Source organism: Chenopodium quinoa, unplaced genomic scaffold (genome assembly GCF_001683475.1).
Source record: "Chenopodium quinoa cultivar QQ74 unplaced genomic scaffold, ASM168347v1, whole genome shotgun sequence".
Lineage (NCBI taxonomy): Eukaryota > Viridiplantae > Streptophyta > Magnoliopsida > Caryophyllales > Amaranthaceae > Chenopodium > Chenopodium quinoa.
Window position 1 is genome coordinate 5,111,490 of NW_018744092.1, and position 14,829 is coordinate 5,126,318.

A 14,829-nucleotide genomic window follows, 5' to 3' on the forward strand; every position below is an offset into this window, starting at 1 on the left:
ATTATGTTTTATACTCTATCAACAACCAATACGCGCCACCTCCTAAAACAAGCTAATGAGCTAATTTAAACTACTTGGGCTAGGTAAACACTTAATTACAAATCTTACGAAGTATGTTATTAAGAACTTAACGTTGCTTCCTTCTTTTTTTTTTTATTATTGCATTAATTGTCAAGACATGCTTGCTAATTTACGCACTACTATGACTATTTGCCTAGGTGTGGGTTTTGTGTCAGTAGGCTAAGAAGGGTTGCATTATTTGCCAAGAATATTCTTTCAAATGGATCATGCATTAGAAACTTCACGCATGCATGTTAAAGCATAACGTTATCCATTAATTTAGGAAAAGATCGAAGAAAATGCATGTAGTGTAAGTAGTTTAAAATTGCAAATGATATGGTTACAAATGGTACAACTTTATGTGTTTATGTGTGCAAAGAAAGTAGTAAACAGTACAGCATAAGTCACTTTAGCAGATATTAGATCGGAAGGTAAGGGAGGCAAAATTTGAACCATTTAAAACTATAGAATATAACCATCAAGACATGACATTTTATATCAAATTTTAATGCAATGTGTTATGCCTAATAAAGTTTTACAAAATTACAAGGGGTCGAGCCCCTATAATCTTCAATGAAGGTCCTCCCCTACTTTAAGTAATACGGAGTAGTTTTGAACTTTTAACCCTTGAAAAGTTACAACATTGTTAAGAATTTGAAATATTTGAAATAAATAGTCCCACCTTATTATAGTCTTACCTTAAAATTAAGTCAATATAATCTCACCGTTTTTAATCTTCTTAAATTGACGAGCTCTAATAAAAAAAATGACCTATTACAACAGATGAAAAGGTAATACAACAGTTAATAAAACTTTCACATGGTTGGTGAAGCCTATGTGGAACACCCCCGCTTCACCTCCATCCTCTCCCCCCACCCCTTTTCTCTCTATTATTTTTTATAAAAAAAAAATCCCTTTGAAACCTATTTGGAACATCTGCTTATGGCTATGTATAGTTCACCTTATTTCAAAATCCTATTACTTATTTAACATCAGCTTAGAATAAAAAAAATAAGTTCAAATGATATTAAATTAGAGAAAATAAGTTCATATCAAATTAAGTTTGAAAAATTAAGTTCTAAATATAATTTATCATTTTGTGGGCGATTTTTAATCCCTCCTTAATTATCTTTTATTTCGTAATGGAAAAAAAAAATTATATATCATTAATATACACATTATTACAAATCTAATAACAAGACCCCACTATTTTTTTCCTTATAGATTAGAGCAAATATAAGGACAAAAGTTGGTCATCAAACAATTAATCAGCTAGATCAGGAAAAATAAATTCAAATCAGAAAATATAAGTTCAAATAAGATTAAAAAAAAAGTTTTAACAGGATCAAATAAGCAAAAATAAAGTGAACTAAAAGGGCCCTATATGTAATTGTAATTTTAACAGAACATATTCATTAGTCTAAAAAAATTATTTTATAAAATCTACTTAAAAATAAGGAAATTTGAACTTTTACCACTACAAAAAAACACAAATTATTTTTTACTACCAAAACTTCTAAATTTTTTATTTTACCAGCAATAAAAATCTAAAAATTGTCTTTCACCACATACCGTCAAAATAATCATTAAATCTAATGGAATTAAAAAAATAATACTTTGATTTTCGTGCAAAACACATGTTGTTTAATGTTTTTCGGGGGTCATTTTAGTCCTTTGAAACCAATTTGAGGTCAGAATTGAATTAACAAAAACTTATCACAAATGCCTCATTTTCTCTACTAAGAAACTTTGGCTTTCATGACACACACAAAAAGAGACATTTGCGATAATTTTTTTTTTTTTTCAAATCTGACCTAAATTGCGGAAGCTAGAACGAAAAACCTAAAGTTGTGATACCATGTTAGATTTCGGGAAAATGCCTCAAATTGGAGTGTGTACCACTGATCAATATATAAAGAGTTTACAATACAATCCTAATGACGTTAGAAAACCTAGAACGATAAGAATACAAAATATACATAAAATCTATCCTAATCTACGATAAATATTATCATAAATAATAAATATTATCATAAATATAATATCTATCAGTTTCCATCATGTAGCTTACAAAATATAGCCACAAGTATGATAACCTGGATTAGAAATTCATCTCCCAAAATTTAAAACTTTTAATTATTAAGTAATAAGACTAACATATATTAGTAATTACTTGAAGCTCAATAAACTTGATATTGACGACAATTGGGCTGGATAGCAATTAATACAGTCTTTGGTTTCCAAAATAAATCAACGAGTCAGTGTTTTCAACCATAAATAGGTAAATTTAAGCTACTCTTTCTCTCTCCGTATAGATGGGTAGGGTGGATTTACAGAGGGATGCAATGGTGGTTGCGGGGTTTATAGAGGGGTGGTGGGCGATGACGTTGTTGGAATAAAGGGAGAAAAAAGAGAGTTATCGCATTGAGCATCTGCCCGATCGGGCTAGCTGTGCTCGATCAGGCGCGAGAAAGAATAACGGATATGCTAGAATCCCCCACCGTCCGGTCGAGCGCGAGTGAAAGTCTGGAAACAGACCTTTGCTCGCCCGATCGGGCGAGTCATGCCCGGTCGGGCGCGAGGAGCTTCGAAATCTGTCAGTTTGTTCTTGGATGCTCGCCTGGTCGGTCTAAGCCTTGCCTGATCGGGCGCGATAGTATTCGTTGGAATTCAACGGTTTTCTTCCTAGAATTCTATCTTGATTTCTTGATTAATTTCTTGTAACCCCCCATTTAAGAGGTTGATTAAGGTGATTAAATCACCATGTTTATTATGATTTTATTTCTTCATTGATGGAAAAAGATTCCTCTATGATCTTCCATCTTCTTCCATTCACTATGATAACTTGGAGTATGATTTTTTGATTTCATACACACTTAATCTTAAAAAAAAAAAAAAAAAAAAAACAAACACAAGCTTAAATACATACTCTATATTGGGCATAAGTTACTCGGCTCCAACCTTCCACCCAAAAGTGCCTTTGTGTGGAAGTGGTGTGTTAACCTTAGGGAACGTGCCGGCGAATACAAATGTGCACGCCGGTTACGCCTGAATTTTGTTTTCAAGTCACTGAATTTGCTTTACGACGCACCGTACTCTTTCCATCGTCATAAGATCAACTTTTCGATCTTATTGCTTACTTTTATTGTAGCCTTGAAATACTTCTTATATTACAATAGACGTGAAGGTGGTGGCTGGTTACGGGCAGTGAGGGGTAATTGTTGAGATGTGGTGTCTGGCAAGTTGAGGTTCATTGGGGTGAGGAATTATTTATATTTTTAATTTTTAAAGTAGATAAATAAAATATAGTGATTCGTTTAGCAGGTTACAAGTCAATTAACCTATTTAAAGAAAATATTATTTAAAAGTTGATTTATTCTTAGTTAATTAAAAAGTTGACTTATTTTGAGAAGACCGAATAAAGGTTGGCTTATTCTTGACAAATTTTTCTTTTGTTTTTTTCCAAATGGGGTGTTCTCGAATTCATAAAGCTAGTCTATTTGAGATATACACAAAGTCACAAACTAACACAATATAATCTTCCTTCACATTCATTATTCAAGTTTCATTTGCAAGTAATTGTGGTAAAATAATTAATAGTGTAAAGGATTATCATCAATTCATCATAATTAAATGAATCTAGCTATTGTTGAAGCCTGGTCTTTTGAAATATTTGTTAATCGACACAAACACATAATTGACATAACACGGCCTCTTTAACTCTAAATTAGTCCACATAATCATGTCCATATATAGTCATTCATCAATTCTTGTTCATGGAATAATTCAGTAGCTCGAAATCGGTCATTATCAACGCAAGGCAAATAGGCAAGCAATTGCTTCTGTGTGTAAAGTCGAAGATCGAAGAAACACCCTATCCCTGCTCTACCATTAAAAAAATTTGTATTTTTTTCGAGGTTGTCAAACAAGAAAAAAAAAAAAAAAAAAAAAAAAAAAAAAAAAAAAAAAAAACACCTACTTACAATTACAAAAACGTGTGATGATAATTGAACGCTGTAGCCATAAACATGAGATAAGATTATCTAGAGTGTTAGATTGCGTGGACACTTGAAGCCATAGGCTCAAAATTTTCAGGGCCACCAATATTCAGATTTAGCATTTGGAAAATCTAATCTTTAAATTGTTTTCGTGTGTGGATATGTCATATATATACTCATATGTGATTAACATTTATTTATTTATTTTTATTTTTTTAAACAATAAATTACGGGACGGGATCCCATCCTATTGCAGGAATGAGGGGCTGTGAAAAATTGAACCCTCAGGGGGGAGATCCATTTTTCATTCCTCATATGTGGTTAACATGTGCTGGTCTCATCATAGATCGATCCTAATTTCGCACATATCTCCTCCTTTTTTTTTTTTTTTTAGACTATTTATTTAAGATATATTTTGGTTAATAGAAATTTTTCTATTAGGTACACCCTCTGTTATTTTAGATGGCACATCATCTTCTGTGTGGAGTTTTTTTTTAGGAGAAATACGTTGGGCGAAAAAACTTGGACCTGATTTACAATAATTTATTATGGACCTAAGGTCCATATATTCGCGCAAGACGTTTTATTGAATATAATGACCCTAATTTTTACATAATAACCTTAATTTTATCATAGTAACCTTTATTAAAACTTGTGTGACCTTCAATATTATTGTGAATCTGAAATATGATGTTATTGAATATAGTGACTATAATTTTGATATAGTGACCTTTAACATTCATATTGGTCAATATATTAAAAATTTTGTTAAAAAAAATTAATCTTTTTAGACCTTTATGATAACACAATGACTTTTATTTGAACATAATAGCCTTTATTTTAACATAATGTCCCTCTTTTTTTTTTTTTTTTTTTAATGAAACAACCATAATGTCACTAATATTAGTGGTCCACAATAAATTAATGTGAACCAAGTCTATTTAAGAGTTTGTATGTGTAATTAAGTAGGGTATTTTGTACTATTAGAGGATTAGATAGATATTTGGTTGTTAGATAAGATGTATTATTAGAAAAATGTAGGATTATGAACCATGAGGAAATAAAAACAATTTAAAATATTGTTGTGTGGACCAAAAAAATATAAATATATATAATTAAAATATCGTGATATTTTTATTTCAAAAGAAAAATGTGTCAATATATTACTATTTTTTTAAGAAAAGTTAATCACTTAAAATTAATTAACAGGAAAAACTATGAGTTTAATTAGAAGGGCTCCATACCTCAAACTCTCAATATATCAGGTTTAGAAACTCAAGGCCGGGATAGATGAGTTTTGTTCATGTCAATCTTGCGATTTATTTAAGTATCATAATAAAAAAATAAAAATAAATAAATAAATAAATAAAAAATAAATAAGTTCTAAATGGATGCTACAATGGTTTCATTCCTGAATTCAAATCATACAGGCTTGTAAACAAAATTTCCCATTAATGGGTTTATGCCTTAACTTGACTTTTTTACTACTCCTTCCATTTTAGTTGACATTAATTTCCCTTAAATTGTTTATTTACATAATGCTATCAGCAACAAAATTTGTGATATAACGCCAAACTAATTCTTCAGCCATGGCTATCTAAGGCGTGAGATAGTGCGCATTAACTGCCCTAAGAATTAAGAAATGTTGTTACGGGAATTATGCTTCAAAGTTTCCAAGTGTAAATACTCTATAATTAAAAAAGCTAGACTATTAGAAAATGTGTCATAAATATTTTTTTTTTAAAAAAACTGGAATATTGTTTAAAGTCTGCCCTACCAAGGTGGCAGCATCCTATTTGGCCATTCATAACATTCTGAATAAGGCAAGCTTATGCAAAAAATTTCTATTTCTATATAAGGCAAGCTTCATTATGAGTATTCATTGACATACTTACCCAAAAACAAAAAAAAGTTATTACAAATCCTTCTAAAAATATATAAGCTTTATAATTAATTAGGTGCGTTAATCTGAGATGGAGACGAAGGGAAAGAATATGGTTATGATAGTTGCTATGATAATGGCTGGTTTTACGTTAATGGCAGTTACCTCTGCCAATAACGAAGCCAATTATGAGCTTATTCCATCAAAAAATATTCTTGTGCAACTTGATCGAGTCTTATTCCCTAACTATAATAAGCCTGATGAATGTGCTGCTTATTATGAGTGGTGCGACGGAATTCGCGCCAAGTGTTGCGAAGGCTTGAAATGCAGCAGGCCCCTTTGGGGCGGAATGTGCATAGTTTACCCATACTAGATATTCGCATTGCAAAATATTACAGTATTATTATTACAGTAAGTATTGTGTTGTTTATGTGTGCATGTATCGGACTCCTACTATAAGTAAGCTACTAGTGAGTATATGTATGTATTTAAGGGGGCATGGTAATATAATTATATAAATAAATGTTGCCCTTATCTATCTTCGTAATTTTGTTTTTATGTACTACCTCCGTTATCATTATGTGCAATAAAGGAATATTTTTATGTCTTACAAATAATACCCCTTTGTTGCACATAATAATTAACGGAGGTAGTGTAAACTATGCATATGGTACGGTTATGCCTTATATAAACTATCTTTGTATTACATAATGTGCCTGAACTGGTTATGTGTTCTTCAGTTTTTGGCCGGGCAGCTCCTACTATTTTTGCAAAGATGATGATAAAAGAAAAGGCCTAGATATTTATATTTTTAACCTGATACATTAAGTGAAAGCCAGAACAATAAAACAAAATAAATAAATAAATAAATAAATAAATAGAATAAAAACAATAAAATTCATAAAGCTAAGGTTCTTTCAAAAAAAAAAAAAAAAAAAAACCAAAAAAATCATAAAGCTAAGGTTTGTGGGTCATCCGTCAAGCAAAAGGGGTGGCCATCACCTGACAGGGGCGTGACAAAGATTTTCGAGGCCATGTGCGATTTTATAAAATTAGGCCTTTTTCATAATTAAAATTAAAAGATAAAAATATTGATAAACAAATTAAATTTTGCTTCAATGAACATAATATATGAAAATTCGAATTAATTGTTCTAGTCAAAATTTTTAAAAAATTTTCGTATACAAACTGATAAGTACTTTTGTTCACCAATTATTAACATACAAAAAGTAAACAAGCAAGTGTTGAAGATTCTCTTTAAAAATTTATATACTTCAAAAAAAATTATGTACGTATGTGAAACTATAATATATAAAAAAAAGTTAAAGTATGTGAAAACTGTAATTTATATACTTCAAAACAAAATTCAGAAAAAAAAAATTAAAATACAAGGGAAACTAGGATATAAATCATATCATATCATATATCACTAATAAATAAAGCCGGTCTCGCAGACAGGCCACGAGACAGTGACACTTGACATTTCAATTTTTCGCCAAGTGTCGCGCCACGTAGGAAATAAATAGGTATTATTGTGACACATATGATGTTAAGTAAGTGATTTTTGGATAGATTTTTTAAAATAAATTTGTTGTATAGAGTTTTATTATCGATAGAATTCTAATATTTTATATATACAAAATTAATTATAACTTTTAATAAATATCCTACAACTTAATTCTATTTCCATCATCAAATTCGTTTTAAAGAGTTATTTAAAATAAAATCCATTTATAATATATTTAATTACAAACTTTTATACGTAGCTGGCCAAACCGTGTCACCAACTATTACAAGAGTTACGGAGTACTTCGTTAGTGCTATAGCCTATAGGGGTTTGGTCAGTGTTATAGTGGTTACCATTGGTTGCTATGTTAATCGGACACGACTAATATCGTGAAGTGTCCGTGTCGACGTGACACTTCACGGACACGGACACGTGTCCTATCCTTTACTGTGCACTCGGACAATTCCATTAAGAGAGGAGAGGAAAAAAGAGAAGAAACATGAAAGAAAAACGTATCTTGTTCGAAAACTAACATAAATATAGAGAAGATGGAGAGAAGAATATTGTCATTTATTAGGAAAATTACCGAGAAAAGAATTATAATAATAAAAAAATATATGGGTAGACATAATGAAAATTTTAAACCTTTTGTAACATATAATTTATTTATATAAATGTAAGTAACATATAGACGTGTTCCCGTACCTGTGTCCAAATATCGGACAGAGTCCCCGTGTCCTAAAATTTTGGAACTTACCGGATCGGACACGTCCGACACCCATTTCCAAGTCCATGTAACATCGATTAGTTGTTTTCTTGCATATAATGGCATGTTATCTGGATGGTCTACCGCGCAAAAGAAGTCATGTATTTATTATACGGATGAAAACAGCACATTTTGGCTTGAACGTGGAGGTAAACTGGTAAAGTTATTAATTATGTGGTTGCATGCAATGAATGCCATCGTCCATTTTTCTTAACTGATCATCCTTCTCAAAATAATTAATAAAATAGCTTCTTGATCACAAGTCACCGAATAATTGGTTAATTATGAAGACAAACTCTTAAGCTGTTGACATTAAGCCATCAAATCAATAAAATATCAAGGTTAATAAAATGAAATTTTTTTCAAGATAAACAACCTTAGTATTTATTTTATCCTAAAAAATTCCCTTAATACGATCCCAAATTTCTTTAACAATAGTTTTTTATGGTAAATGGTTTGTAGGAGAGATCAATAGCTAGAGCTAGTGTTATTAATCCATTGTTTCACAATCGCATCTTATCATTTCTTTAAGGCATCTAAGACATCTTCGATCTAGTTGAAGAATGGTAGGGTTAATGTGATCTAGTAGATACACTGTAGGCACACTCATGGTTCTCAATTATAAAATTATTGATAGAGATGAGAGGGGGAAAGAAGAACTTTCATGTATTCAATCCACTAAAAAACGAACTAGATAGCAACATATATATAGTGATCATTAGATCATGCATAACATTAACCCACTAAACCCACTACTGGAGATCGAGCATATTCCTATACATTAGAAGTGAACTAACCACTAACAATTTAAAGCAAATATTCAATCAAAGATCAAAAGATAGAGTCGCAATTTTGATGGATGTTCATAGAGTCAAAAGATTGTGAGATAATCCTTGAATTGGATTGTATTATTGCGTTCATCATATGCATGTATAATGATACAAACCCAAACATGCATAATCCTATCCTCTAGCTAAGTGAAAACGGCAGCTAGTTGGTCTTCGTAATTAGATTATAGCATAAACTATTACTCGTAGCATCAAATTAATTACAGGATTATTTAGAATCTGAGATACTTTCTACTGCCATATGATTTTAGGATGAAACCTCAGTTCCCTTAGTTTTGTGGATTGGACTCGCTCTTTTGATTATAGGTGCTTCCTAGACCCATACTTAATATGCATGGTGATTGGTCTTGTGACTTTGAAGCTAGTACTTGATAATGTCATACATTGCTAATTGAGGAAACCTACATTCAGGTTTCAATTACATTAGAGGTAATCGATCGTGGTAAGAATTGTAAGGGTAAGGAAATATTGAGAAAATACAAGTTAATCTGTATGGTTGACAAATTTTGTCAATCTAGTCGCAGTATTAAATAACTGCACCATTTTTTTTTATTGTTTGTTTTAGGGCATAACCGCTATTTCAATATTGCTACTACATTGACACTTATTTTGCCACTAAATTGACAAAATTTGTCAATCATAAAGATTAACCGGATTCGCCTCAGAAATATTTAAGGCACAAAAATATATCGATCATGTTATTTTATGAGCTCAAGGACCAAACCTGTTTGGTTGCATTGTTACGAAGAATTTGCATCAGACACCCAAAATTGCCAGAAAACACCCACCCTTCACTTCCCCCACGTTTTCTTGGCCTCCATTTCTTATATTCAATTCCCTGCAAATTCATCAACATAATGAATATAAACTCTCCTATCAATCTAAGCCAAATGCTTTTTAAGGTCCTGTCTTGTTCACAAACTAGAGGCTTATCAAGGTCTTTTGTTGCCACTTTTTTTTCAGAGATACTTTAATTTTTTACAAAATGACAGCCATAAAAGTTTCTTTATGACAAATTTTCCTAAGGAAATATAATTGCTTGAACAGTAATCTATTCGGTACATTATGATAATACAACCTTATGGCAACGTTTTTTTTAACGTGCAACACAACCTTATGGCAATAGTTTTGAGAAAAAAAAGATCAAATAATGTATGTATGACTTGTATGTAAATGAACAAATTAATTAATTAGAATAATTTATGCACAATTGCACAGAGTAACTAACCCTTCTCTATTGTCAATATAAATTATTTTGATAAAACCATTTGTTTGATTTCACTAATCCTCTGTTAAAAGGACGTGCTTTAAAGCTGTGTTGTTACTAAAAGAAAATTAATGACGTATACAAGAATACATTTATCAAAATAACTCACCTGGACCCGATTTATACAACTGTGGTTGCTAGCCAAAAAAAAGTGCGGTTGCTAGCCAATACAATAATGACTCTGCTGGCATTTGATGCATTTAATCATGGATATAGACCGATAGACGTGCTTGATTGGTATTACATTAATTCTCAAAAATAAAATCCAGACTCAGTTAATATAAGGGTAAGAAGTCTTAATTTTTTTAGTGTCTAGAGAGCCACTAGGACAGGTGATGACTATCAATCCTAGGATCATTTGGAATCGGGTGAGCTACACCTAACTCTCAAAGTAAGAAGCCTTAATAAGAGCATTATAGTTTCCACCTTTCCTTTTTCTTTTTCTTAAAAAACATATGTTATAATATATAATTATTATGATGTAAATCTAACTCTACAATTGACGATTGATACAATTGTGAAAATCAATCTAACTTTGTAAATAAAAAACATAAATTCCTAATTTCCTATACACAAATGAACAACAATAACTGTACAATAATCAATTTACAATAAATTCCTAAAGTCATTTCGGAGAGTCAGAGTGCATTTGTTCCTAGTAGACTAATAACTGACAATGCCTTGATAGCAATGGAAATTTTTCATACGATGAAGAAACGGAGTAAAGTTAGAAAGGGGACAATTGCGATGAAATTGGATATGAGCAAAGCCTATGATCGGGAAGAGTGGTATTTTCTGGAAAATTTATTGCTTAAAATGGGGTTTGCAGATCGATGGGTGAGACTTGTTATGGATTGTGTTTCCACGGTTTCATATTCATTTATTATTAACCGCAATGTGGTAGGTTCGGTGTTGCCCTCTAGGGGGTTGAGATAGGACGATCCTCTGTCACCATATCTCTTTATTATGGTGGCCGATGCTTTTTCGGCTCTAATAAAAAGGCATCGGATTACAGATTGGTTCATGGTGCTGGGGCTAGTAGGAAAAGGCCGAAAATCTCTCATCTCTTCTTTGCCGACAACAGTCTGCTACTTGCAAGGGCCAAGCGTGTGGAATGCTCAAAGATAGTTGATATACTCAACATATATGAAGCAACTTCCGTAGTGAAAATTAACTATGAAAAATCGGAGGTCTCTTTTAGCAAAGGCGTAAATGTTTCGAAACAGGAAGAGTTGGTTGATTTACTGCAGATGCGGCTTGTAGTTAAACATGAAAAATATCTTAGGATTCCTACTGTCATCGGAAGATCTAAGAGAATGGTGCTTGCGGCCTTGAAAGATAGAATATGGAAAAAGTTGCAGGGCTACAAAGGGAGGCTTTTATCGAGAGCCGAGAAGGAAGTTCTTATAAAATCAGTGATCCAAGCCATCCTGACTTATTTGATGGGGGTGTACAAGTTGCCTAATAGTGTCATCGAGGAAATTCGTGGCCTTACAGCAAGATTTCGGTGGGGAAATTCGGATTCTAGAAGGAGAGTTCATTGGCTAAATTAGGAGGTTGTGTGCAAACAGAAGTGTTTGGGTGGGATGGGGTTTCGAGATGTGGGAGTTTTTAATGAAACTCTCCTTGGTAAGCAAGCTTGGTGACTTATCAACAATCCCGACTCACTTTTTGGGCGAGTAATGAAAGGCAAATATTTCCCTCACTTGGATTTTTTGGAGTCCTCTCTTGGCTATAATTGCAGTTACTCATGGTGAGGGATTTAGGGAGCTAAATCCCTTGTGAAAGAAGGGCTGATATGGAGAGTAGGAGATGGTTCTAAAATCAGAATTTTTGATGACCCGTGGGTCGTGGATGAGAATTGGAGGTTTGTTTGTACTCCTAGAATAGACAAGCTGATTGTGGTCAAGGACTTGGTAGATGCTGAAACGAAGGACTGGAACTATGAATTACTCTCTGGTAACTTTGAGGAGAGGGATGTTAGATGTATTTTGTCTATACCTCTTAGTCATAGAGTTCAGGATGACATCTTGACTTGGGCATTTTCCAAAGAGTGTCTATAATGTCAAAACTGCATATATGCTTGGGAAGTCTTGCGATTTAGGGGCTTTCCATCAAGTGTGGGTAGACATTTGGGGCCTTGATACGATCCCAAAAGTCAAGCATTTTCTCTGGCGAATTAGCACCAACTCCCTGCCAACTTGTGCCCTCCTGTATAACAGGCATATGAAGGATTCCACCATCTGCCCATGGTGTTCTAGTGCTCCTGAAACGCGTCATCACACTTTTTTTGACCGTCCGGCTGTTCAGGACCTGTGGTTCGAATGTGAATGCTCTGAGCTTGCTGTCACTGACCCAGCTTTTGATTTTAAAGAAATGCTTTTGGATTGGAAGCAACAAAATGAGAGAAAATGCCTTGTTGGGGTTGCATTGTTATGGCAGATATGGAGCCGTAGGAATGAGAAAGTTTTCAACAATAAGGAAGTCCCTCATTTGATAGTAAGAGACTGATTTTTACGCTTGGTTGAAGACTGTGGTAAGTACGCTGCTAAGGTTTATGGTGTGGTCAGCAAGAGCAAGTGCAATAGCCCGAAGAAATGGCTCCCTCCTCCTGATTTCGTGAAGATCAACTGTGATGCTTGCCTTAAGACCAATGGCTGGATTGGTCTTGGGGTTGCTGCTAGAAACACTGCAAGGGAGGTCCTATTTGCAAGGGTGAGACGAGTGCGTAGCTACTGGCCACCAGACATTGCAGAGTGCAGAGCCTTGCTTTTTGGTGTGAAGCTAGCTAGAAGATTTGGGTACAAGAAGGTAATTTTTGAGTCGGACTGTCAGCATGTTAGCACTCGACTCTCAAAGGCTGCAACCTATTTCACTGATATTGATTTGGTGCTTGATGATATTTTTTATCTTTGTTCTAGCTTTGATTTTGTCACTTGGTCTCATGTTAAAAGGGATGGGAACTTTGTTGCTCGTCACCTTGCTAGTTTAGTACTGTTTGGTGTTGAACAAGTTTGGGAGAATTCTTGCCCTTCTGTAATTTCTCCTTACATTCTAATGGACAATCTGTACATTGATTAATTTGGTATTATACGTCTTTCAAAAAAAAAAAAAAAAAAAAAAAAAAAAAAAAAAAACTCCCCTTTATTACAACAACAAAAAACAAAAAAAAAAAAAAAAAAAAAAAAAAAGTTTGTAAAGGAATTTGAACCCTTAGTCTCAAACGTCCCTCAGTAAATGTAGAAAGTACTAATTCCAACAAAGATTCAACCAAAGGGAAAATTATTGTCTAGGAAATGTCAAGATTTGTTTGACTGTATGAAAGAACTTTTGCTTTCCATTTCCTTGAATAATTACACTTAACTGGAAGATCGAGCTAGGTAAGTAAATTTATCCTTTTTGTGAGAAGTGAAACTTCGGATTCTACAAAAATTGTTATATATGACTGGTCGCAGGGTATGGCCAGTCATTATGGGGATTACTTCGTTAGTGTTATAGGGGTTACTTGGTCAGTGTTACAGGAGTTACTTTGTCGGTGTTATAAAGGTACTCGGTCAGTAGTAAAGAGGTTATCCGATCAGTATTACAGTGATTACTCGGTCAGTATTATAGGAGTTACTTTGCTTTTTTACAAGTGGTCACACAGTGTGGCCAGCTACACACAAGACGGACTGTTCTATTATCAACCAAACAAGTTCACTGTACATATTAATTTGCCAAGAAAATCAATATGTCATGTGTTTTATGTATCAGCCAAATATAGTTGGACCTTAATAATGTTTGTTGGTTGTCATCATCAAGGACCACGGTATTGTCGCTATAAATAATTGGTAAATGTCTCATTTTGATTTTTTTACACGATTTACATAATGCACTATAACCAATGTTAGTGATCTATATATTTTTTAAAAATATATATATGTACTTTCTCCGTTTTTTTTATTGCGCCATGAGAGATTTCACGTTTGCCTATGCATTACTTTGGCTATTAATATCTTTAATTAAAAAAAAAAAAAAAAAAGTTGATATTTGAAAAGTAGATTTCGAGAAGAATCTAACTAGATTTCACATAATTATGTTTTTCCTAATGGATAAATAACAAAAGATGGTCAAAGAAGATCGACTAAGTGAATAGTGTAAAAGTCCTTATGTTGCAATAAAAGAAAAACGGGGGAAGTATATAATATTGTTATATGATAAGTTGTTATATTGCATTGATATATAGTTTTCGAATATCAAAATTATAAGATTTATACTAATTGAAACTTAAAAATTTTATTGATTAACAATCTGCATTGGCATATATGCCCTGTTAAATGGAGGCATTTTATTGGAAAAATTAGTTTTAATAATCCCAACTTTGGCTGATGTTTCGGGGTTTTTTGATGTCCTGCGGGAGAGTTACAACTCCGAGACTGGATCCACGCGCTGTACCTACAAAACAACGGAGACTCCGGGGTTGGGAGCTCCGCCTCTGACGATCAAGTTAGTTCTTGTATGT

The 14,829-nt window shown here is 33.0% G+C and overlaps 2 protein-coding genes across 2 annotated transcripts; both read left to right on the forward strand.

The window, feature by feature from the left end:
- Positions 1–11,018: 11,018 nt before the first annotated feature.
- LOC110692045 lies at positions 11,019–12,391 on the forward strand. Its single transcript, XM_021869037.1, has 3 exons — positions 11,019–11,165; positions 11,252–11,863; positions 12,095–12,391. The coding sequence occupies exons 1-3, from the start codon at positions 11,019–11,021 to the stop codon at positions 12,389–12,391; spliced, it is 1,056 nt and encodes a 351-aa protein (XP_021724729.1).
- A 451-nt stretch (positions 12,392–12,842) lies between these two features.
- Positions 12,843–13,425, forward strand: LOC110692046 (the record flags this gene model as incomplete). Its single annotated transcript, XM_021869038.1, has 1 exon — positions 12,843–13,425. A coding segment is annotated over one exon (567 nt), but the record flags the coding sequence as incomplete, so codon positions are not given.
- Positions 13,426–14,829: the final 1,404 nt, after the last annotated feature.